The sequence below is a fragment of the Cyrtonyx montezumae genome, unplaced genomic scaffold (genome assembly GCF_038088225.1).
Source record: "Cyrtonyx montezumae isolate F1298 unplaced genomic scaffold, pur_monq_1.0 scaffold_18, whole genome shotgun sequence".
Classification (NCBI taxonomy): domain Eukaryota; kingdom Metazoa; phylum Chordata; class Aves; order Galliformes; family Odontophoridae; genus Cyrtonyx; species Cyrtonyx montezumae.
In genome coordinates this window covers 14596941-14618451 of record NW_027071914.1, presented here as the reverse complement: position 1 = coordinate 14618451, position 21511 = coordinate 14596941, and the positions used below count along the sequence as shown (strand labels likewise).

Genomic DNA, 21511 nt, shown 5'->3' with positions numbered 1-21511 from the left:
CACTGCGCTTGGCCTCCCAACACTGTAATTGTGAATATTTTTAGTATACTCCTAACTGTGGGAGCCCACAGGGCTCGTATAAACCCTTGGGTTTGCTTCAGAAATGTGGGTAGCGTATTGCAAAATATACAGTGGGGAACATTCTTGCACTTTCTCACTCTGATGTTTTTTTGTTCCCGTGTTTCACGAACACCACGTGAAACACACCCAGACACGATGGAATAGGCAGTGGCTGTTTGTCACATTGAGTGCATCACGGATGGAGAGTGGGGAGAGAAAACGGCTCCCACAGTCTTGCTTGAGAAATGATGGTGCTGAGCTGTTCTGGAGGGCTGTTCTGAGGTCGGTCTTCGAGTCAGAGTTTGCCGTGGTTTCAGTGAGCTGAATTTCATCCAAAGTCTATAGGATAGCAGGAGCAGCCTCCTGGCTATGCGTGTCCTGTTACAAGATGGTTTATTCACATCATGTAGTTGCAGTATCTTCTTGGCAGGGAGTGATTTCATCTGCTTGCTGTATTTAACAGAAATTAACTGCTACCCCCCTTTTTCTTTTCTTTTTTTTTTTTTTAAAGGAAGTTTCAGTATATCATAATAAACTAAATGAATTCAGATTTCAAAGCTTAGCATCCCAAAATAACAGTCTGCTGTAATTTGGCTCAGGATGCTACAACGTTTGCTCTCTTCCTGCATTACCAAGTGGCCAACAGCCAAGCCCAGCAGATTACGGTGCTGACATCGGGCGTCTATCAGACCTTAAATCAGTCGAAGTGGGCCAGAAAAAACTTGCTTTTATCCATTTTAAGGCCTGTAGACTGCTCTTCAAGTGGTTTACTCTCCAGTGATAGCACAGACTTTTCCATGGCAATGCGTGGAAACGAATACTCCCCAGAACAATACGTCAGAGCAGGATTTCTTAGGGTTTTTCTATTTCATTGCTGGCTTGCTGAAATCAAGAAGATAAATTGAGGGATAAGGAACAAAATGAGAACATGTGAGAGCTAGAAGTGCCTTGTGGGAGCTGTTTTCTGTCTCCTTTTTCTTTCTGGTATATGGACGATCTGACTAAGTGCTGCTGAATTATTCCTTGAAAGTTGGATTGCTGCTCCTTGTGACTTCCTGCCCTATAATTTTACTGTATCGTATATCTGCAGCATGGGCAGGGGGAAATAGAAAACAGATGAGGGGATATCAGCTCGGCCCCACAGTGCTGTTCAGTAGTTTTGGTGGGTTTATTTTGTGTCTGTGCCCATCCGTGTACGCAGGAGAAATGGAGCAATGCAGAGACCTTCTGAAACAGACTCATCCCAAAGCATTTAATGTGGGAAGACAGTTACGAGCTTACACGATGAGGTAAGACAGTTGTGTTGTTTATCCCAGAGAAGATGAAACACATATTTCTTCCATCTCAGTGACACGTTAAAAGGAAGGAGAGTATGGTGTGGAAATGCCTTTTTGGCCAGCACTCCCCGGGGCCAGGGCAGTGGGGTGCCTGGCAGTGCCCCGCTACGTACCGGTGGGGCGGTCGTTCATTAATTTGGGCAGGCCTAACAAGGCATCCAGCAACAACTCCGGGCTTAATGAGAAAGGAGAGCCCAAACAAACAGTCTCTCCACCTGGTTTCCTTCAAGCAGAGTTGGCTTTGGGATGGAGCACGGTGGCTCCGGGAGCTGCTGGGTACTCAGAGGGCTGCAAGGGTCCTGTATGGATGCTGCAGACTGAGGATCTGGCAGAGCTTTGTGATGGGGATAAATGCAGGGGGGGTTCTTTCTCTCAGGCTCTAAAAAGGTGGTGGAGGCACTGTCCCGGGAGGTGTTCAAGAAACATGTAGGAGTGGTACTTAGGGACATGGTTAAGTGGGCAGTATCGGTGATAGATGGACCAGGAGATCTGAGAGGTCTTTTCCAACCTTAATGATTCTCTGACTCTGTTTCTAGTATTCTAAGGCAGTGGCCCTTGGCCCACTGGATTTGATGGCCAAAGCATGTTTCAACTCTATTATTCTCTATTCTCTCTCTATACATTTCTTTATTCATCCCCCATCTCCAAACACAACCCTGGTTTTTATTTTATTCTGAATTCCCACCCAAAGGCTGAGCAGGCTGCAGGCCTTACTGGGGCCTCCAAGACAGCCCGTGCTGCCTGCAGCTCTCTGCATTGCTGATCTGTGTGTTACTGCAGCCATAGCACTGCACACACACACAGTGCCTTTTGCACAGAGCTTTGAGAAGCGCCGAAGGATAAACCCCACCAATTCCCTTCTGCCCCATGGGAGGAGGCAGGGAAAGCAAGATTAGTTCCCTTCCTTTTACAGCAGACTCCAGACACATCAGATGAAGCTGCCTACAAAGGGAAACAATGAGGATTGTGTGGTTTTAACCAGGAGTTTTTTTTGCAAGACTGATGTGTGAAAGAGAGAGCGTGGCATGAAGGAGCATCTGCTGTGCCCTCAGTGTGTGAAACTGAGTGGAGATTCAGTCTGCCTCAGCAGTGTGGGTTGTACCAAATACAGCTAAAACTTTTCATCACGGAAATTGTTGCCTATACTACTATGAGGAAAGCAGAACTTTAATACGGCAGCCTTTAAATTCCATGCTGTTGATCATAGAATCAGTAAGGTTGGAAAAGACCTCTCAGATCACCAAATGCAGCCATCAGTCCATCCCCACTGTCCGTGCCCCTCAGCTCTCCTATGGCTGTTACTGGGGGAGGTGGAAAGGTGATGGTTTGTTAACCCTCCTGTGCAGCTATGGAGCAAAGCAAAAGAGATTTATGCTCTAACTTCAGCCTTCAGATTTGTTTATACAGCCGAATCTTTAATAGCCTCTGATTGAGGCTTTGGGGCACATCTTGTGGTCCCCTCTGTCAGTGGAGCAGCTGTTACCCTGAAATGCGTACAGGAGTGTCTGTACAAGTGCCATTTTCCACGTGATTGATCTCAGAGTATTTGCATGAGTGTGCACAGAGCCCACTGGACGTGGATTTCATTTCAAACTCAACATCTGCCTGAAAGCAGAGGTTAAAGCAAGTGCAAGGTGAAGCACTGCTCATTCACAAGCGGGTTCGTCACAGTCTGATGGCCCCATGTATTGGAATATTTCTTTGAAACGGGCAACCCACTCTCAAAAAGATTCACGGGAACTAATTGAAGGCTTGGTCAGTACAGAGAGTCCTGCTGGCATGGGGTAATGAATGGGGATGCACTGAAGAGGAACCAGGAGGCAGTGGGACTGCAAGGGAGGGACGGGGAGGAGGAAAAACAGCAGTGGGAGATAAAAACATAAGACCTAGATGGGGAAGGTTGGGGTTAGGCAATAACTAACAGGGTTTAAAACCCATAAGATGTGAAGTCTCTATTTCTCATCTTTGGGGCTGGAGACAGCAGCCCTTGCAGGTCATTCTTTGTGTTCTATCCATTTGATGGAGGAGCAGTGAGGAGAGGAAACCCGAAACTGGGGAAAGGTTTTGTGTACTTTATCCCAGAAGGTTAATGCTGTTTACACTGATCAGAATTATTTACTGCTGAGGGAAAATTATTTTTGTAAATAAAAAGTGTTTATTATTGCTGAAGAGTTCTTCTGTTTGGCTCAGTGGCTGCTCCCTGGCTACATTTCAATTCCTGTCCATTGCTGAGCTGCTGCCCTTCCTGTAGCCTGCAGATTCCCTCGAGGCTTTTGCAGAAGTCCCTAAGGACAAGTGGCCACAAAGGACCCCTTCTGCCTTCCAGAAAGATTGAGGGAGAAAAGAGCCCTTCAAGTCTGTTGTTGGTCCAACTAGAGTGAGTTCATCAGGAACACATCTGGAACGCTGCGGTGCATCGGGGTGATGAAATTGGGAGCCAGGTGACATGAGGCTTCCCTGACTCTTTCATAGCATCAATAAGGTTGGAAAAGACTTCCAGGTCCAACTGTTGGCCCATCCCTGCCGTTTCTTGAACACCTCCAGGGACGATGACTCCACCACCTCCCTGGGCAGGCTGTGCCAGTGTGCTGACACTGCTCGAGGGGCACTGCTTTGTGCTTCACCCACATTTCAGCCCCATTACAACTTCTGCTCTGTCTCTCCCCTTGGGACGCCCATGGGGTGGGTGCGGTGTTGGCTTCGGTGCAGGTCTGGCTTCCCTGCTTTTGTCACCGTTATGAGCACTGAACACTGTTGTCTTCTCTTAGCTGGGATGGAAATAGGATGGAAACTTCCCATATGAGCTGCTGTGTTGCCTGGGATGCTGGGGCTGTCTGCAGGGCTGGGCAGGCTCCCAGGGCACCATCATACTGCCACAATGGGCTGGCATCTCACAGCGTCTGTAGCCCTTCAGAGGGACTTGTGGGATGGCTTGGGGCTTCACCCAGGGGACACAAGCAGCCTGGTCTAGCAGAGTGCACTGTCAGCAGCCCCACTGCTCCTGCTGGGCTACGAAAGGAGCCTCTCACCAAGCAGGGCCCTGAGAGGTGGTGGCATGCAGCAGCCACGTGAGAAGGTGCCAGCACAGGATGGGCAGACAAACAAAGGCAGCTCCCTGGGGGCTGGGATCGGACGGGACCCCCTGAGCACATCGGGAATGTGGCATCGGTGGGGAAGATGGGGGGGAGGAGGGGGGGGAGGGGATGGGGTGGGAATAAAGTGTTCGGAAGGAGAACTGCGGACGAAGGGAGGCTGGAAGAGCGCCCTGCTCGAGGACCGGCGGAGGGCTGGGCAGACGGCCCGACGGCTGGATGCCGTCCCCGGGGCGGCCCCCTCTCCCCCTCCCTCCCCCCCATCCCGCAAGGCCGGGCCGGGCGGTGGCTCCGCTCCCCCCGCGGGGCCGCCCCGCCGCTCCCCGCCCCCGCTCCGCCGCCGCATTTAACGGGGCCGCGCGGCTGCTCCGTCCCGTCCGTCCCGTCCCGAAGCGGCCCCGGCCATGCTGCGCCCGTCGCTGCCGCCGCCGCCGCTGCTGCTGCTGCTGCTGCTGCTGCTGGGGTTCGCCGCCGCCGCCAAGTCCCCGTACCAGCAGGTCCTGCAGCACAGCCGCCTCCGCGGCCGGCAGCACGGGTAAGCGGCGGCTCCGCTCTGCCCGCGGGGAGAGGGGGGAGAAAAAGATAAACAACGAAAGAAATAGCCACGACACTTTCTTTTTTATTATTTATATTTTTTTTTCTTCGGTGCAGCTGCCGGGCTCCGTGTGCGGGGCGAGCCCGGCCGCGATCAGCCGCGTGCTTCCTCCCCTGCCACTTTTCCTTCCTTCCATAGCACTTTTCCTCCCTCTGACAACTTTTCCTTCCTCCCTCTGACAACTTTCCCCCTTTCTCTCGGGATGCTTCCTAGTCCCGGTGTCCTCTTGGATCGCTCAGTGATGCTATCCTCGTTAAGGAAAAACGGGAGGAAAAATAATAATCCCGGATTTGGAATTGCTAAGCATCCCATGGAAGGGATTATCGCTTTCATGAGCGTATAGAAAAAAAAAAAAGAAACCAGTTTGAGTGGCAGAAGGGTGAGCACCAACTTGATCTGACTGCGTCGTGAATGTTTTCCTGACTTCTTTAACCAGAGACCTCCGGAGGTACGGAGTATCCCAGCAGTGTGGGTAGATCTCTCTTGCTGGATGAGCAGTGTAGCGTGATGTTTTTACTGACAGGTAGAAAACCGACCGGGCGTTCACGGCTGCTCCCGCTGTCTTTATAGTAGAGTTGGGAACGAGTTGGAGTGAAACGACGAGGGGAAGCTTCAGGTGGCATTTGTCACCCGTCGCGGTGGCACTGATTGAACTGCAGCCCTCCGTTTAAATGCATCGCCTGAGGGTCATGAATGGCTTTACAAAAAAAGAAAAAATAAAAAGCCCTGGGCTGAAATATTGCAATTTGATACGTGCTGGCAGGGATCCAGCCCAGTATTTACAAGAAGGGGGAACGCTTTGCCTGTCTGACCAGGCGGAGAATCTAAGGGGGGCAAACCCCGAGAGCAGACGTCTGTTTGTAAAACCTCGGTGCTGAGTGAATCGCGGTGATTGATGCGCAAATACAGCGTTGTTCTTCACCTCTGTGCCGTCCGAAACGAAGTGAATGTGCTCAGGGCTGTGAGTTGGTGCAGCTCTGAACACCGATTTGATGATGTGTCGAAGGGGTGCAGCGATGTCACATCGCAAGGCTGCGGGGCACACTGCCCTGCCTAGGAGGGATGTGCAGGAGGAGTGCCCCTCTCTGCGAGCATCCTCTGCTCCATCAGTGCTCCCCTTGAGCCGGGCAGCAGCGCTGGGCTCTGCGGCAGCACTTGGACATCTTAATTCATGAGTGCATCAGCTCAGGTCTGCGAAGGGAAAAGAATAGGGGGAGCATTAATGTTTGGAGATGAAAACATCCGAGCATCGCTTGGGTGCAGGACCTGGGGGGTTGTGCAGGAATCCCGCCCTGCTCTGCCCCTTCCCCAGCTGTGCCTGCTGAGCGCTGGGCTCCAGCACAGCTAACAATGGGCGGTTTGATCAGCGCGGCGTGCTGGGAACGCCATGGCAGACGTGATGAACTCCAATGAGGAGAGGGGAGAGTGTTGACAAATTCGTTTTAAGCCAGACTGGGCAAAGCCCCAGAACGCAGCACGGCGGGGAGCTGCTACTACAGCCGGCCTGTGGGAATCACTGACAGCACGGCCCTGGGGGGACCTCTCTCTTCCTCAGGGAAGAGCTTTTCCTGACAGGTCGTCCCCCTGCAGTGCTGGGTCCAGGCTAGGGAGGAGGGGGAAACGAAGCACCGGTTTGGGGTTTTCTTGGCAGGCTTCTCCCAGGGACGTGGGGGAAGTGATCAAACGAGTCCTTCAGTAGCCAGGCTTGTCAAGATGAATATTAGAGGGATTGTCCACCGCCGTCAGCCAGACGCTGAAATTGAGGCGAGATTCGGAATTTCCATCTAATTGGAACCACATTTCAGCACGGCGGGGCCAGGGGAGCAGAGGTGGGCTGAGTCACAGAGCACAGACGTGTCTCTCAGCCGTGATTTGGCGTGGAAAGCACAGAGCTGCTGCCAGCCTGCACCAGCTGGATGTTTGAATTTGTGATTTCTACTCTTTTTTCTTAATAGATTCCCTCTACTTGTCGCTCCCCCTATATATAACAAGGGAATGATGTGTGCCCACTCGCACTAGCAATGGGCAGAGGGGGCCGTGCCCGTGCCCACAGCTGCTGGCATGTGAAACACAGAGTGGTGGAGATGGGAGGAGGAGGGAAGCACTGTGCTGGCCAAAGCAGACACGAGTCAGCTCCTGTTTGACCACAGCTTTGCTCTCAGCTTCTTAGAAAGCTGAAATGCTGCTGTCAGCTCTCAGTGGGATGGTTCACACACGCAGTGCCCCACGTGTGCTCTTCTGGTGGAGGAGCTGCTCCTGGGAGCTGCTAAGTTGGGGTCTCACAGCTGCCACTGGTCTGTGCTACCCCACACAGTGCTGCCCTTCCTCATCAGCATCTGCTTCCAGCGGAGGCTATCAGACAGCAGAAGGATCTGTGCTGGGTGCTGATACATATCCGTCTTCCATTAGCTCCTAAACAACAAAAATTTGGTGGCTGTTTGAATTATTGCAGAAATATCATAGGTTTCAGCTGGGGCTCCAGATTGTAAATTGCTGTTTGACACAGAAATCGTAACCAAACTGTTATTTTTAATTATTTTTTCATTGGGAAGAGGTGAAAGATGGCCAGATGTGGAGATTTTGAGCAAGGTAAAGAAAAACATAACCTTGCAGAGTGAAGAGAGAGCTCTTCCCTTTCTCCCTTTGCTTTGCGGCTGCCCCAACACACCCCGCTCCCCATGCTCCCTCCCCCTGACCCCTCCAGGTGCTGCTGGGCCCCTAACAGACCCCACTCTGCTTTGTCCTTCCCGCAGCCCCAACGTCTGTGCTGTGCAGAAGCTGATTGGCACCAACAGGAAATACTTCACCAACTGCAAGCAGTGGTACCAGAGGAAGATCTGCGGGAAGGCGACGTGAGTACTTGGGAACCCCCCAGGTCTGCCCCAAGGACCCCGCTGAGTGCTGGGGGGAGAGGCACATGGTGCAGAGCAAGTTGGATGTCCTGGACATTGTTTCGAACAAAAAGGGGAGATTTAGATTGGATGTAAGGAAAGGTTGTTTACAGTATGGGTGATGAGGCACTGCAGCAGGTTGTCTGAAGGTGCATTGGGTGCCCCATCCCTCCAGACAGCCCAGGTGGGGCTGAGGGGCTCTGAGCACTGTGGGTGTCCCTGCTTACTGCAGGAAGAGGGACCAGATGGCCTTGGAGGGACCCTTCCAACCCAAACCATTCTATGATTCTGTGATATTCAAACCCTGAGGGTTTATTCTAGTTGAATTTCTGTAGGTTCTTGTGTGACTCTCAATGCTGTAAGGGGTGGATGCCATAACAAAGCATGGAGCAGTTGTCTTCTAGTCGTTAGTGTCTCTCCTCCTTTCGCTGCTAGGCCCATTGCTGCCTAGCTGAGAAAAACAAATCAGGCAGAGAAGGCAGCCTGATGGATGTTGGAGAGACCATAACCTTCATCTACACGTTTTCTTTGGAAGTAAATACAGAAACGAAGAGGTGTCTCTTTCTAGCCAGCGCTCTGATGACTCCACCAGGAAAGTTAATTACACTCCTGGGCCAACTCTGCATCTAAAATTGCAAACAGTAATGTTCAAGTAGCTGTTGCATAAAGGATGGGCCCGATCTGCCTGGGGACATTCCTGTGAGTGATGCAGTCAGCAGATAATGCGTGCCTGACTCGGTGCCAGGCTGCGATCCAGAGTGGGGAAGCTTTTTTTTTCCTCCGTGGAGTCCAAATAGAGCTTCAGATGGATGAAACCAAAGGCTGGGCAGCTTCTCCTCGGTTGAAGTCATGCACCTTGAGAAGTTGCTGAGCTAGAGCAAACAACAGGAATCGTCCGCTGCGCGTGGACCCGTGTAATGTGTAATTGGATCTATAGGAACGTGCTGCTCTTTACTGCTGATTAAATAAACTCTGGTTCTGTAGTAAACAGCAGGCTTTGAGGTCTGTAGTGGGGGTGAGCTGTGCTGCTCTTGTTTTGGTTGCCTTTGTTGGTTTAGCAGTTTTTGCTGGCTGTCGGATTTGGTTTTATGGATCCGTGTTGGTATTGTGAGGAGGGAGGTAGAACTGCTCCTTATGTGGAGCAAACCAGCTCCCCCCTAAGTCTATGGAAGCACCAAATCTAGGCAGATTTAACTGGAATGATCAGAATTCAGACTCCCATCTTGGCTGGACAGTGGCCTTTTTTGATGTCAGTGGACCAGATTCTGGCACGGCAGCGTGGTATCATCTTTGCTTCTTCTGATAAGAGAGTAGTGTGGCCTCCAAACAAAACAAGATAGTGCTGTGGGTGTGGGATAGCTTTGCCCTTAAAATCACTGAACAGCAAAGAGATGCCAACCATGGGTTGGTTCAGCTCTGAAGCGTATCAGAAGCTAAACCTCAAGTAACCCAATGTGCTGCTGCATTTGGCAGAGAGCAGCTCACCTGCTTATCTCCAGGAGGAACTGAGGCATCTGGTGATGTCATTTTGATGGAGTGATCTCTCCCAACCTTCTTTCCCCTGCTTTTACCCAAATGTCTTATCCAATGATGCATTGCTGAGAAGAAAGCATATGCAGCATTAACCTGTGTGTTAACCTATGAGATAATGTTCCCATTACACATGGAATTTGCTCGCTGTTCTTTGCGTCATCCCAACAATGGGTTTTACTGTCCTTTTCTCCCTTCCTAACCACTTCTGAGCCCAGGCCTTGCTCTGCTCCTTATGTGCTGATGCAAAACAAAGGATGTGTGCCTCACTCAGATTTTCCAGAGGACCCTGGGACAGCTCTGATTACAGACTTCTGCTGGTGATGGCTCCCGCTGGACGCCGTGCTCCCGGCGTATGGAAGCAATCAGGAGCTGTTCATAAAGGGCATTATTTGCTGTGCTGCTTCAAGCAGACTCTCACAGCAGTGTCAGGGCCTGGGGTGCTTTGTGCTGGGTGCTCTGCCTCCCAGGAGGTGCTCAGCATGAGCCCCAAAACCAGCCCTGTGCATGGGGCTGAGCTGGTCTGGCAGGGCTCCTGAGAACACCTTCATGTCTCAGAGTCAGGATTTGGCATGTGTGGCATAGCTGCAGCCTTCACTTGGGATCCATGCTTGGGTCTTCCCCATGGTGGCTGCAGCACTTTTTCAGCCCAGCAGGTCCCAGTGCCTGTGTCTCACTGGAGCATCTCTGGATAAGCATGATCACTTCTCTTCCTAAAAGGATTTTTTCCACTTTTGTGAAGCTGTAGGTTGGGAGATGCTTGACTCAGCGCATCCACTTTGCTTTTGACCTATTATCTTCTTCATTTGCTTGAAAGGTCAGTGGTGCCACAAAATGTGTGTTGCAGATGCAAGTACCTGGCTCCAGGAGGGTACATTTAACTGCTTGATTTCTTCTATTTTCCTTCATCCTAGCATGTTCAGAGACACAGAAAAACTGGAGAGCTAGAATCACAGAATCATTAAGGCTGGAAAAAGCCACTGAGATCATCTAGCCCAACACTCAGGATGTGCTTGGTCTTCACTCTTACCTCCAGGTGCATCACCTTCCAGGTGCTGCCCCAGAACCACTCCCAGAGGTGCAGAGGATGCTGCGTGGCATTGCTCTGTCACTCTCACCTGGCAGAAACAACTTCTATCTGTGAGCACCAGCCTTGGTGGCATGGCTTTGCAGACTTGTTTCTTGAACAGCATCTTCCAGTGCATTGGAGTGGAGCACTGCGCCGGTGCTGGATGTGCACGATGGAAAATCCAGCTCATGCATCTGAAGGGGACTCTCACCTCTTTATCTACATTATTATTATTATTATTTCTGCTTTTCTCCTCTTTGCTAAAGTGTTGGCTCATGCATTTGGGGAGAAATTAGATAGAGGATTTATGTACGTTTTATCATTGCATTGCTTGCTGATGAAGTGAGATAAGGCAGTTGGCAAGAAGGCTGACGCTGCTTTGACTTTAATGAGCACTGAAACAAGATTGTTTTGGTAATTAGGTAATTTTCCACTGTTGGTTATTCCAAGGCCAAGGAAATAGTTTTTTTAGAGTATATTCTCATCGTTGTGACTGGGTTTTTTATATGTTCCTACCTCCCTGAAGAACGGGGCTCATACTTTTGGAAGTGGGGGTTGCAGTGAATGCTTCCCACACACACTTTCTGCCTTGATAGCAGAACAACTTACACACTTTTTTTTTTAATTATTTTTTTTTCAGGAGTAACTAGTAGCAGTAAGCTGCCCCTTAGTACTTTTCCCTATTCTTTTGAATGAATCTATTTTCTTCTGTGTATGTGTGTGTGATGTGCTTTCCTCAGCTCAGGAAGAGAAATGAATCTCTGGCACACTTTTTACAAAACCAAAACATATGGGTTTTGTTACAGGAAATTATTACAAATGGATCTTTATTCACTAATATATGCCTAAGCTTATTTTTATTACCTTGAAAAATGCACTTAAAATTTAATTTCAGATCCTAAGAATGCCCCAGCAGTGAAACAATGACTAATAAAAAGCAAGGAGCTTGCTTCTGCACTCAGGCTCTTGGCCATTTAGGAATGCAACGTTTCCAAACTGAAGCCTGAAGAGCTATGGAGTCTCAAGTCCAAATTTCTCAGTGAGGGGGGCAGAAAACTGTGGCTGGAGGTGTTGCAGAGTGGGTGACAAGTGCTGTTTGTGGGAGAGCATTGCTTATTGAACTCATCCTGCGGCGTGGAGCCAGCTGAGGTGACACCAGCATCTTGACTTGACTCTTGTGCCAAATCCTGTGGATTTTAAGGATTTGGTACTTCCAAAACCCTTGGACAGCAGGGTCAGATTGTTCACCTTGTGAAAACTGGGGCTCGTGGAGAAGATGTCAAAGGAGCACCCTTGTTTCCATATAGATCTGTATGGTACTGTGGGGCAGTGCAGCTCCCTGGGGCTGGATGAGGCTGCAGGACCAGCGGGCCCCAACACTGAGCACTCCCTTGAGATGTATCCATGTTTCATTGGAGACATTGGGTGGTCACACTGGATGGCTTCACCTCAGCCCATCAGCCACAGCAGGGAACATGGCTGAAGGCGGGGATGGCTTTGTGAGCCCTTAGACTGGCTCCTTGTAGGGGCCAGCACTTGGCTGGGCGCCTTTATGCCCAGCCAGCCTTTCCTGGTATTCAGAAAGCCTTAGAAATAAATCCTTCTTGAGATTATACGGGATGAGATGGGAGGGGAGGTTGTGAATGGTGAATGGCACACAGGGCCAGGTAATGCTGGTGCGTCCCTTCAGCGGGTGATTGAGACCGGGAGCTCAAAGGAGCCTGCCCACAGTTGGAGTTGACCCCCCTGCTGGCCTTGGTGCTCCTCGCTGTTAGCTGCCCTGGTGTGGTGATGCTGGAGATGATCTCCACCTCAAAAAGCAGGTGGTGTGGTCCTGTCCCATCCCACTGCCCTCGGGTCCTGTCCCAGCCCCAAGCAGTGAGCCCTGTGTGCATCACATCCCACCCCCTCCTCGCAGCTCATTCAGCTCCCACTGATCCATAAATAAGCCTTTTAAAGCCTGTGTCAGCACTCAGGAATTATTTATGCTGAACTTTGCAGTGATTTCTTTTTAATCAGCTCTTCGTCTTTGATTACAGCTCCGAACCAAGGGAACTGTCTAGACTGGGTTTAGCTTCTAGGGTGGAAAAAAAATGAAAAATGGGAGGTAGGGGAGGGAGGTGGAGCAGGGAGAAAGCGTTCGTTTGTAATGAACATTGGACAGAGGGCTGAGGAGAGCGGAGCAGCAGGGTGTTAAGATCTCCAGTAGTCAAAGGAAGGGATTGCTTTAGGCAAACTCTTTCCCACATGGAATATATAATGTCTAGACAATCAGTCTGGGTTTGCTTTGTAATTCTCTGAGGAAACCATGACACGGAATTTATTTGCTTCTGTCACAGAGAAGCAGGTATTTGTTTCACTTGCTGGCTCTTAATTACCCTGAAGAATTCCCTCTTAAACCCCAGGCATTTCCACTGTTTTTTAACACTGTTAAAATGATGACAAATATCTGAAGCTAGAGGATTTTGCTTTCTCTGAGTGGGTGTGCACCGGGCTAGTCTCAAATCCAGATGGGAGCACAGAGGAAACACTTCTCTTCAGGAGGAATATCAATTGTGTCACTGCCCCAGCCCATCCATCAGGTGGCCTTGCTCCTTCCATGCCGAGCCTGAGAGCAACGAGTGAAAGAAACCCCTGTGAAAAATAAACAGGCCACTCCTGGGCTGACTTTTATGAATTTATTTTTTCCTGTTTGTATGGTGAAGTTCCCTTTAATGGTCAGCTTTGAGCATCAGATGACTTCTTTTATTTCCCATTGAGCTGCAGACAATGGGTGCAGCATTCAGGCCGTGGATGCACATCCATCAGCAGTTCCAAGAAGCCAACACCAGAGATGCCCTTTCCCCTCTGGATCTATCGTGCCAGTGTTGCTGTAAACAAGCAAATGGTTTCTGAGATGGACAGGAATGGGATGAAGCACAGGGGAAATGCTTGGCTGGTTTGGTAGAGCAGTCATACTGGAGCTGCAGTGCTTTGCCCAAACCCAGCTGATACACTGGGAGATCCTCCTGAGGAAAGGGATGAACTCAATGAACTGAACTCCCACTGCCAAAAATACAAATACAAATCAGAGCTATTGGGTGTTCTGGTTACATTTTGTGTTGCTTCCCTCTGTCGTGGATCAAAGAAGCACTTGAGTTTTGTCAGTCCTTATTCTTACGTGCCTTGAGTGCGTGTGCCACCACTGGCTTGAAGCTCTCAGTGGTATAGGTGGCTGCTCAGTATTTGCTGCTGGCTTGTGCTGGAGCAAAGCAGCTGGGAAATAGGCAGCTGGCACCAAATCCCACTAGGAGATACCTGGAGATATAGATGTCCACCCTCACTTGCAGGTCTGTGCCTCACCTCTCTGTCCTGTGCAGATCCTGAGCTGGTGCTGAGCTCACCTCCTTTTCTGTTGGGACCATACAGAGACCAGCAAAATAGGTGCTGTTTTGAAGAGAAATAATTTTTGCTCTGTGGAGGAGTTGGCGATGTACAGTCCTGGAAGAGATGATAGATTTGGCTTGTCTTTAGCTCAAGTATGTATTTTTGAGGAAGAGTTTGCTTTAGAAACATCACCAAATAGAGATGAGTGCAGGCAGGGCTATAGCTACTACAGAAAAAGCAGTGAAATACTCTCTGCTAATCTGCTGTGTCCATCTCTTATTCCAGAGTAATCAGCTACGAGTGCTGTCCTGGATATGAAAAAGTTCCTGGAGAAAAAGGCTGCCCAGCTGGTAAAAACATGTTTGACATTTTTTAGTCTTTAAAAATCATACATCACCCCACTTAAGGAGAATGTTAGAAAATTACTCAGAGTGGATTTGAGTTTTGCAATTTGTGCACAAGCTTGCCTTGAATGAGTCAAAAATGGACTTAGCAGAGCACCAGCTGAGTGCCAGATTAGCTCCAAAGCGTGCAAAGTATTCCAGACAACTTAAAACCTTGGATATAATTAAACTCAATCAAGCATGGGAGGGCCATAGGGAATTACTCTTTCCAACAAGTAATATAGCTCTATTGGAAATGCAATACGAGGTAACGACGGAGTAACAGACAGTTCTGCCAGTCTGCTCAGTTCTGTTCTGGCAAGCACTAGTTGAGCAACATTCTGTTCAATAGCAAATGTAGCTCAGTTGCTGGTGGAGGCTGGGGGAGAACTAATGGGGTCTGGGGAACATAACCTCTCCTCTTTCAGCACTGCCTCTCTCAAACATCTACGAGACCCTGGGAGTGGTGGGCTCTGCCACCACGCAGCTCTACTCCGACCGCTCCAACCTGAGGCCAGAGATCGAAGGACCTGGAACTTTTACTATTTTTGCCCCAAGTAACGAGGCCTGGGCTTCCTTGTCTGCTGTAAGAGTTCATTCCTCTTCTTCCTCTTCCTCCTCTGGCTTTCTGTAATATTCAGCCCCACCTGCAGAACAGGTACATCCTGGTGTGGGAAGGGCTGGGAATTTCCAAGATGGGAACCACTGTCCTGATTTGCTCCAGAGCTTTGTTTCTGACAGAGCCCAGTGCTGCCCAGTGATGGGGGGTGCCCAGCAGGGGGTGGATATGGAAGTCACCTCATCCTGTTTTCCCTCCTTCTCAGTGTTAGACGTCGCAGTAAGACAAGAGACTTTCCATCCCTTCCAGTTTTTGTTTGCCAATTTGTTTATTCTTGATAATTTTGAAGCCTCTACTCCCAAGCTGCAGCAGCAGAGCCCCTTATTGGTGTGCAAAGTCCCCTCTCTTTGGAAATGCCTTTGGTCACCTTATTGCTTGTCCATGCTGTGACACCACTCTGGAGCTTGCTGCCCTCTGTCTGCCAAGGACGGGGCTGCCAGAGCTGCTCGCTGCTGCTTTAAGGCAAAAGATGAACTCTGATGGAAGAGCTCTGAGTTTGCACAGGTAGCATAAGGTTGAACACATCACCTCGTACACGTGGCCCTTTGGTACAGCCAAACCTCCTGACTCTCCCCAGCGACAAGCTGAAAAAATGAGCAAGTGCTGAAAAATGTATGTTGCTGATTTTCAGGAAACACTGGATTCCTTGGTCAGCAATGTCAACATTGAGCTGCTCAATGCCCTCCGCTACCACATGGTGAACAAACGAGTCCTCACAGATGACCTGAAGCATGGGACAACACTTAACTCCATGTACCAGAACCTGCCCATCCAGATCCACCACTATCCCAATGGGGTAAGGTGTTGGCATTCAACCTGCCCACAATGGGCTCGTTGTTATGTTGTCTTGCAGCTCCTGCACAGCCCTTTGTCCTCCAGGCCTATGTAATGCTTAGGCTGAAGACTGTTGACTTAGGATAGATGTTTATAAGGACCTAAAAAAGGAACATTTCTAAGTGGATGGTTGCGTAGATGCTGCTGCAGGGAAGTTGCCCATACTGCTGTATAACATGATGCTTAAGTATTTGAAGTTGCATGTTTTCTTAGGGTAGACAAAACCACTGATTGAATGGTATTGTGTTTAAAGAGCTTTGAAAGCAAACAGTTTTTGAAAGAACGTTCTCATATTTTATGGGGTTTTTTTAGGAAACCACATTTCTGCTCCTGCTGGTGCAATATTCTAGTGCCCACTGTGTTCAAAATAGAGTAACAGCAGCAGCTGCTTCACCTTCTTGTTTTAGTGCCCATAACGCCCTGTGCATCTTTCCCTCTGCAGATTGTGACTGTGAACTGTGCCAGGCTGCTGAAAGCTGACCACCACGCCACCAATGGGGTGGTTCATGTCATTGACAAAGTCATCTCCACCACCACAAACAGCATTCAGCACATCGTGGAGACCGAGGAAAGCCTGGAGACCCTTCGGGTGAGTCAGACCCACATGTGCTTAAGGGCTTCTTAAAGATATTCACTCGTCTGACTCCTAGTGAAGCTTGCCAGTGTGTAATGCTGTGACACTTGCAGCTGCTCATAGCATCCTTGTACTGATAGAGCTTGTTTTGCTGTAGGAAGAGTGCTCAATATCATTGGATTTTTATGAGAATAATTGTCACCCTGCTGCTGCTATCAGGAGGGAGATGCAGTCAGTCTGGCCCCTCTCTCTTGTATCCTAAAAACATCCTTAGGAGCTGTTAACTCTTCAGACTTGATGTGTACCAACATATTTGCTTTGCTATCTGCCAAGTTAAGGAATAAAGAGGAAAGCAGAGGAGTTCTGCAGTTCGCCAGCTGTAGAGTCTGGTCTGAATTATTTACTGGAACTGTGGTGACCCTTTCCAGGCACATTGGGGTATTTGAACCGGCTCTGAAACTGGACCAAAAAAGCTCTTGTACTCAGATTTTTGGAGCACAAGGGAACCAAAAGAGGCCAGGCCAAATTTATACAGGGACCAAAGTGCTGAAAGAAGCTATTCAGGGCTTTTGTACGTGCGCTGAAATTCTAAAAGCTGTAATAAATCTGGCTCTCAGTGACTGCCTGGACAAAGCTGCTGACCTTTGCATTCTGGCTGGACGCATTTTACCCTCTCTCCTCGTTTCTCTGAAGGCTGCTGTGGCCGCTTCTGACCTCAACAGCTTGCTGGAGAGTGAAGGCCAGTACACTCTTCTGGCTCCAACCAACGAAGCCTTTGAGAAGATCCCACGAGAGATGCTGAACAGGATCCTGGGGGACCCAGAAGCACTGAGGGGTAAGTGCTTTGTTTATCGAGCCCATCAAGAGACCAAAGATTATTCTATACTTCTTCAGAACTGCTTTTCAAATAGATCTGAGCAACTCCTTGGTACAGTCCAACAATGGCTGCAGTCAACACAATTGACAAGAGCACTAGCATCTAATCAGTGTAACTTCCTTTGGCAGATGAATCAAGTAACCACACAAAACCTTTCTGAAGTTGACAGGAGTGTATAAAAATTATCCATTTAGAACACTTAATTCCACAGACTGCTGTATTAACACCAGCACAATCCGAAATAGCTGCGCGTCCTATGTCATGGAGTCCTGTACTCCCCCTGTACTTCAAAGGCCGTCACCTTCAGAAAAGGATCCCCAAAATCTGCAGTAATTGATATTTCCAGCTCTCTAAGACACTTGCTTCACTCACAGACCTGCTGAACCACCACATCCTGAAGTCAGCCATGTGTGCTGAGGCCATCATCGCTGGGCTGACGATGGAGACGCTGGAAGGAACCACCCTGGACGTGGGCTGCAGTGGGGAGGAGCTGACACTCAATGGGAAGCCCATCATTGCCAACAAGGACATCCTGGCTACCAACGGCGTTGTTCACTTTGTCAATGAGCTGCTGATCCCAGACTCAGGTATTGGTGGTACTGTTGCATCCCTCATTCTGTTCCCTTTCATTTGTCTATTCTTTTTGCCAAAGAAGATTTAGAGTAAGGCTTTTTTTTATAGCAATGAGCGGATTGTGTTTAATGAGATGTCACTATGCATTACTTTTCTTTTCAGCTAAGACCCTGTTTGAGTTGGCCCAGGAATCTGAAGTTTCTGAGTCTATGAACCTTTTCAGACAAGCTGGGCTAAGTTCTCATCTAACTGGCAGTGAGCGAGTGACCCTCCTTGCCCCAGTGAATGAGGTGTTCAAAGGTAAAATGTGGAGTAAATCCCTCTCTTCTATCAGTGCAGCCTACAGATCTGCTTTGAGCTGCCTCTGTTTCAGCATGCAAACCCTATCTCAAATGCCTCAGCTCAGTAGATAGTGGCATCTAGCTTCAAAATTAAAAGCTGTTGTGGGCAATAATCTGCATGTGGACATTTTTAGTGTCTCTGTGGTCATTCTAAGTGACTCACTAGTTCTTTCCTTATTTTCCTGGCTGCAGATAGACGCCCCACTGTTGACAGCAATATGAGAAATCTGCTTCTGAACCACATTGTTAAAGACCAGCTCTCCTCTAAATATCTTTACCACGGTCAGAAGCTACAGACACTGGGTGACAAGGAACTGAGAGTATTTGTGTACCGCAATGTAAGTTTCTGCAGCCTGCAATGCTAAACATGGGTGGTCACTCTGCACAAATGACTTCTGTCTTGAAACTCTGGTGCTGAGGATCTCTCTTTCCAAGCATATGCTGATAAGGTTGTTTTTCTGAAATTGCATTTGTAGAACCTATGCATTGAAAATGCCTGCATTGCTGCCCATGACAAGAGAGGAAGGTTTGGGACCTTGTTTAGCGTGGACAAGATGTTGACCCCACCGACTGGCTCAGTGATGGATGTTCTCAAGGCAGACCATCGCTTCAGGTGATTTTTCTGCTCTTCCTAGGTGCCAGTTAGAAGCAGAAGAGCTGCTTCTATCTGCTTCTGTTATATTTATTATGGATCGTAGTCTCATCTATACATAATTTTTCTAACATGGAAGAGTACCCAAAACCACAGTCTCAAATCATAGAGAGTGAGACTTCAAATAACCCTTCGTTGAATTGTGAGCCAAGATTGTGTGGTACCCCCTGTGAGTACATTATTACAGTAAGAAGCTCTGTAGCCACCTCTGCCAATGGTGGCCAAGCCTTCGTGTCTCCTCACAAGCCACTTTGTCCCCAGGGATTCAGCAGCCCCAACTTGTTTTGTTATTTCTCAGATATTCTGATTGGCCCTCACAGGATCATCTCCTACGTGGTCAACTTCTTGCTTAATTGACTTGCTGGACCCCAGCAGGATTTTGCAATTTTAACTTCACGGCTCAAAAACCAACAAAGGTAGTTTGTGGTGAAGCCATTTGTGTTTTGCATGTCTTGCAGTACATTGGTGGCTGCAATCCAGTCTGCAGGTCTCATGGAGAACTTGAACAGGCCGGGTACCTTCACTGTGTTTGCCCCAACCAACGAAGCTTTCCAAGCCATGCCACAGGGGGAGCTCAACAAACTGATGGGTGAGCATTTCTAGAGCATTCAGCTGCCATGTGTTGTTGATGTAATACTGGAGGAATGGCTCAGGTTCTCTGCCATGTCTCATTCTGTCAGCTGGGAGCTGGAATTCAGAAAAGCCCAATGCAGCAGAAAGCTGAGGGTGCATAGAAAGGAACAGAATTGAGTTCTCACACGAATTATGGCCATGGGCTTATACTTCTGCTGGGAAGACATGTTTGTAGTCTGTGCTGCGAACTTCCTATGACTTCAGTTTGGCTGGGCTGGTTGGTGTGAGCAAGACAACTCTAAGGTGTTTCTAGAGAAACTGAGGAGGTCTCTGCCTTGCACAACAGGGATGAGAGCAGAGAGAACATGGCTTTCAGTAGCGTAGGATTGAGGTGTCTAAAGAGAATTTTGCAAATGGAAAACCTGGTCCATGTTCAGCCTCAAGTTGCACTCTGTGGAATGTAATTATTGAAAGAATGGAGCTGCTGTTCCATCTATGCATACGTGGGTAAGGAAGGAAGTCTGACCAATACTCTGGTCTAGCATAGTTGGAGACCAATATCCTGAAAAGCACAGGCATGCAGGCTGGCTGCAGAGAAAAGTGTGGGAGTGTTTAATAACCCTCTTCTGAATAAGCAGCAGGATCTCTTATTTTCTTCATGCTGGAAAATGGCTGTGGTTGGAAACAATGCCAGGTATTCCAGTGTAACATCTTCTCGTCATTAAAGCCCAACCAAACATTGATGTCATAATTCAGGAAGCATCTGCCCATGGTGGCTGGTTATCCTTTTAAGTGCATGGATGAGGAATTGGTAATATCAGACTCCACATCCAGCGCAGTGCTTAATGTATAAATATTTCAGAACTGTTCTGTAGCTATTATAAACGTCTGCAGGAATGAAGTATCCCAGATGTGGGCACTTCAGTTGTTCTTGTTTTTTCACGCAAATATTTAGTTTACACTTCTGATGAAGAAGTGAATCACACTGGTGAGGCTGTGCAGCGTGAGTGCTGGCCACCCTAGAAAAACCGTAAGAGAAAAAAAACTCAGAGTGTATTCAGATATAGGCAGCAAAACAGTAAGTCCACATTGCTGGGGGAGCTTCTCTGGTTTTGTATGTGAAGGCCATGTTTTGCAGTAGTTCTTCCCCATCGTCTGTCTCTGGCTTTTGTTCTGGGTTTTAGACACAGCCTGCAAAGGGGAATGTGGAGGAGGGCTGCTGGCCCACACTGTGCACACTGCTGCCTCTCAGAATATAGATGGCGGTGGGGAAACCTCTTGCCTTCCTAGGGCCTGTTTCAGAGGACATCTAAAGGAATAGAGAGACCCAGTGGGCGAGGATTGGCTCCCAGTCAGTGGACCATCAGTGAGATAGAATCATGGAATGGTCTGAGTTGGAAGGGACCCTCAAAAGTCACCTAGTCTGACCCTCCTGCAGTGAACAGGGACACCCACAGCTCGATCGGGTTGCTCAGAGCCTGGTCCATCTCTCCTGCACTTTTCCCTTTCCTACCCAGCAATCCTGCCATTTCACCCATGAAGACTATTGCAAAGTGTCATTAGTGTTGGTGAAAGTATTGATGTTTGTAAGTACCAGGGTGCTCTCTGTGCTTCCCTATTTAACAGAAGATTTTTCCCCTCTAAGCTTCATTGAGAAGTGAAAATAGCACCAGAAGAAGGTTCGTAGAGTGCATGGTGAGAAAAACAGGAGACTGCATCACAAGAGGAAAGGATTTCATGTGTAGGGCAGAGCTGATATGTCCCAAGGTGGGACACTTTCAGGGGAGATGGTCTTTCAGAGGAGATGGTCTTTCAGGACTTGTTGGGATCCTGACCTGCCAGGTAGGAGTAGCCTCAGTGCCCTAACCATGGGGTATCCGACAGTTCTTTTCAATTTTACAGTTTTCTTTCCCTTTTAGGAAATGATGATATTTTCCATGTAGGGTCATTCCAGCAGATGAAACAAGGGAAGCAAGCTCTGATGTAAATGTAAATGTTTTTCTTCCCCCAGGTAACGCCAAGGAGCTTGCCAGCATCCTCAAGTTCCACATGGCTGACGAGATCCTGGTGAGCGGCGCGGTCAACGCGCTTGTGCGGCTCAAGTCCATGCAGGGAGACAAGCTGGAAGTCAGCATGGTGAGTCAG

General features: G+C 48.8%; 1 protein-coding gene across 2 annotated transcripts in view; it reads left to right on the top strand.

Moving 5' to 3' along the window:
- Nucleotides 1-4876: 4876 nt before the first annotated feature.
- Nucleotides 4877-21511, top strand: part of TGFBI (transforming growth factor beta induced) — a 170670-nt gene continuing 154035 nt past the window's right edge. For both annotated transcript variants that reach the window (XR_010622105.1, XM_065734866.1), the window contains exons 1-13: nucleotides 4877-5024; nucleotides 7838-7936; nucleotides 14226-14290; nucleotides 14752-14909; nucleotides 15574-15738; nucleotides 16219-16365; nucleotides 17044-17185; nucleotides 17602-17814; nucleotides 17963-18100; nucleotides 18334-18479; nucleotides 18618-18754; nucleotides 19252-19382; nucleotides 21378-21502. Coding sequence is in view for 1 of the 2 variants with exons in the window: in XM_065734866.1 (XP_065590938.1) it covers nucleotides 4894-5024; nucleotides 7838-7936; nucleotides 14226-14290; nucleotides 14752-14909; nucleotides 15574-15738; nucleotides 16219-16365; nucleotides 17044-17185; nucleotides 17602-17814; nucleotides 17963-18100; nucleotides 18334-18479; nucleotides 18618-18754; nucleotides 19252-19382; nucleotides 21378-21502 (1797 nt within the window). In the remaining variant the exon portion in view is untranslated. The remainder of the gene's footprint in view (nucleotides 5025-7837; nucleotides 7937-14225; nucleotides 14291-14751; nucleotides 14910-15573; nucleotides 15739-16218; nucleotides 16366-17043; nucleotides 17186-17601; nucleotides 17815-17962; nucleotides 18101-18333; nucleotides 18480-18617; nucleotides 18755-19251; nucleotides 19383-21377; nucleotides 21503-21511) is intronic.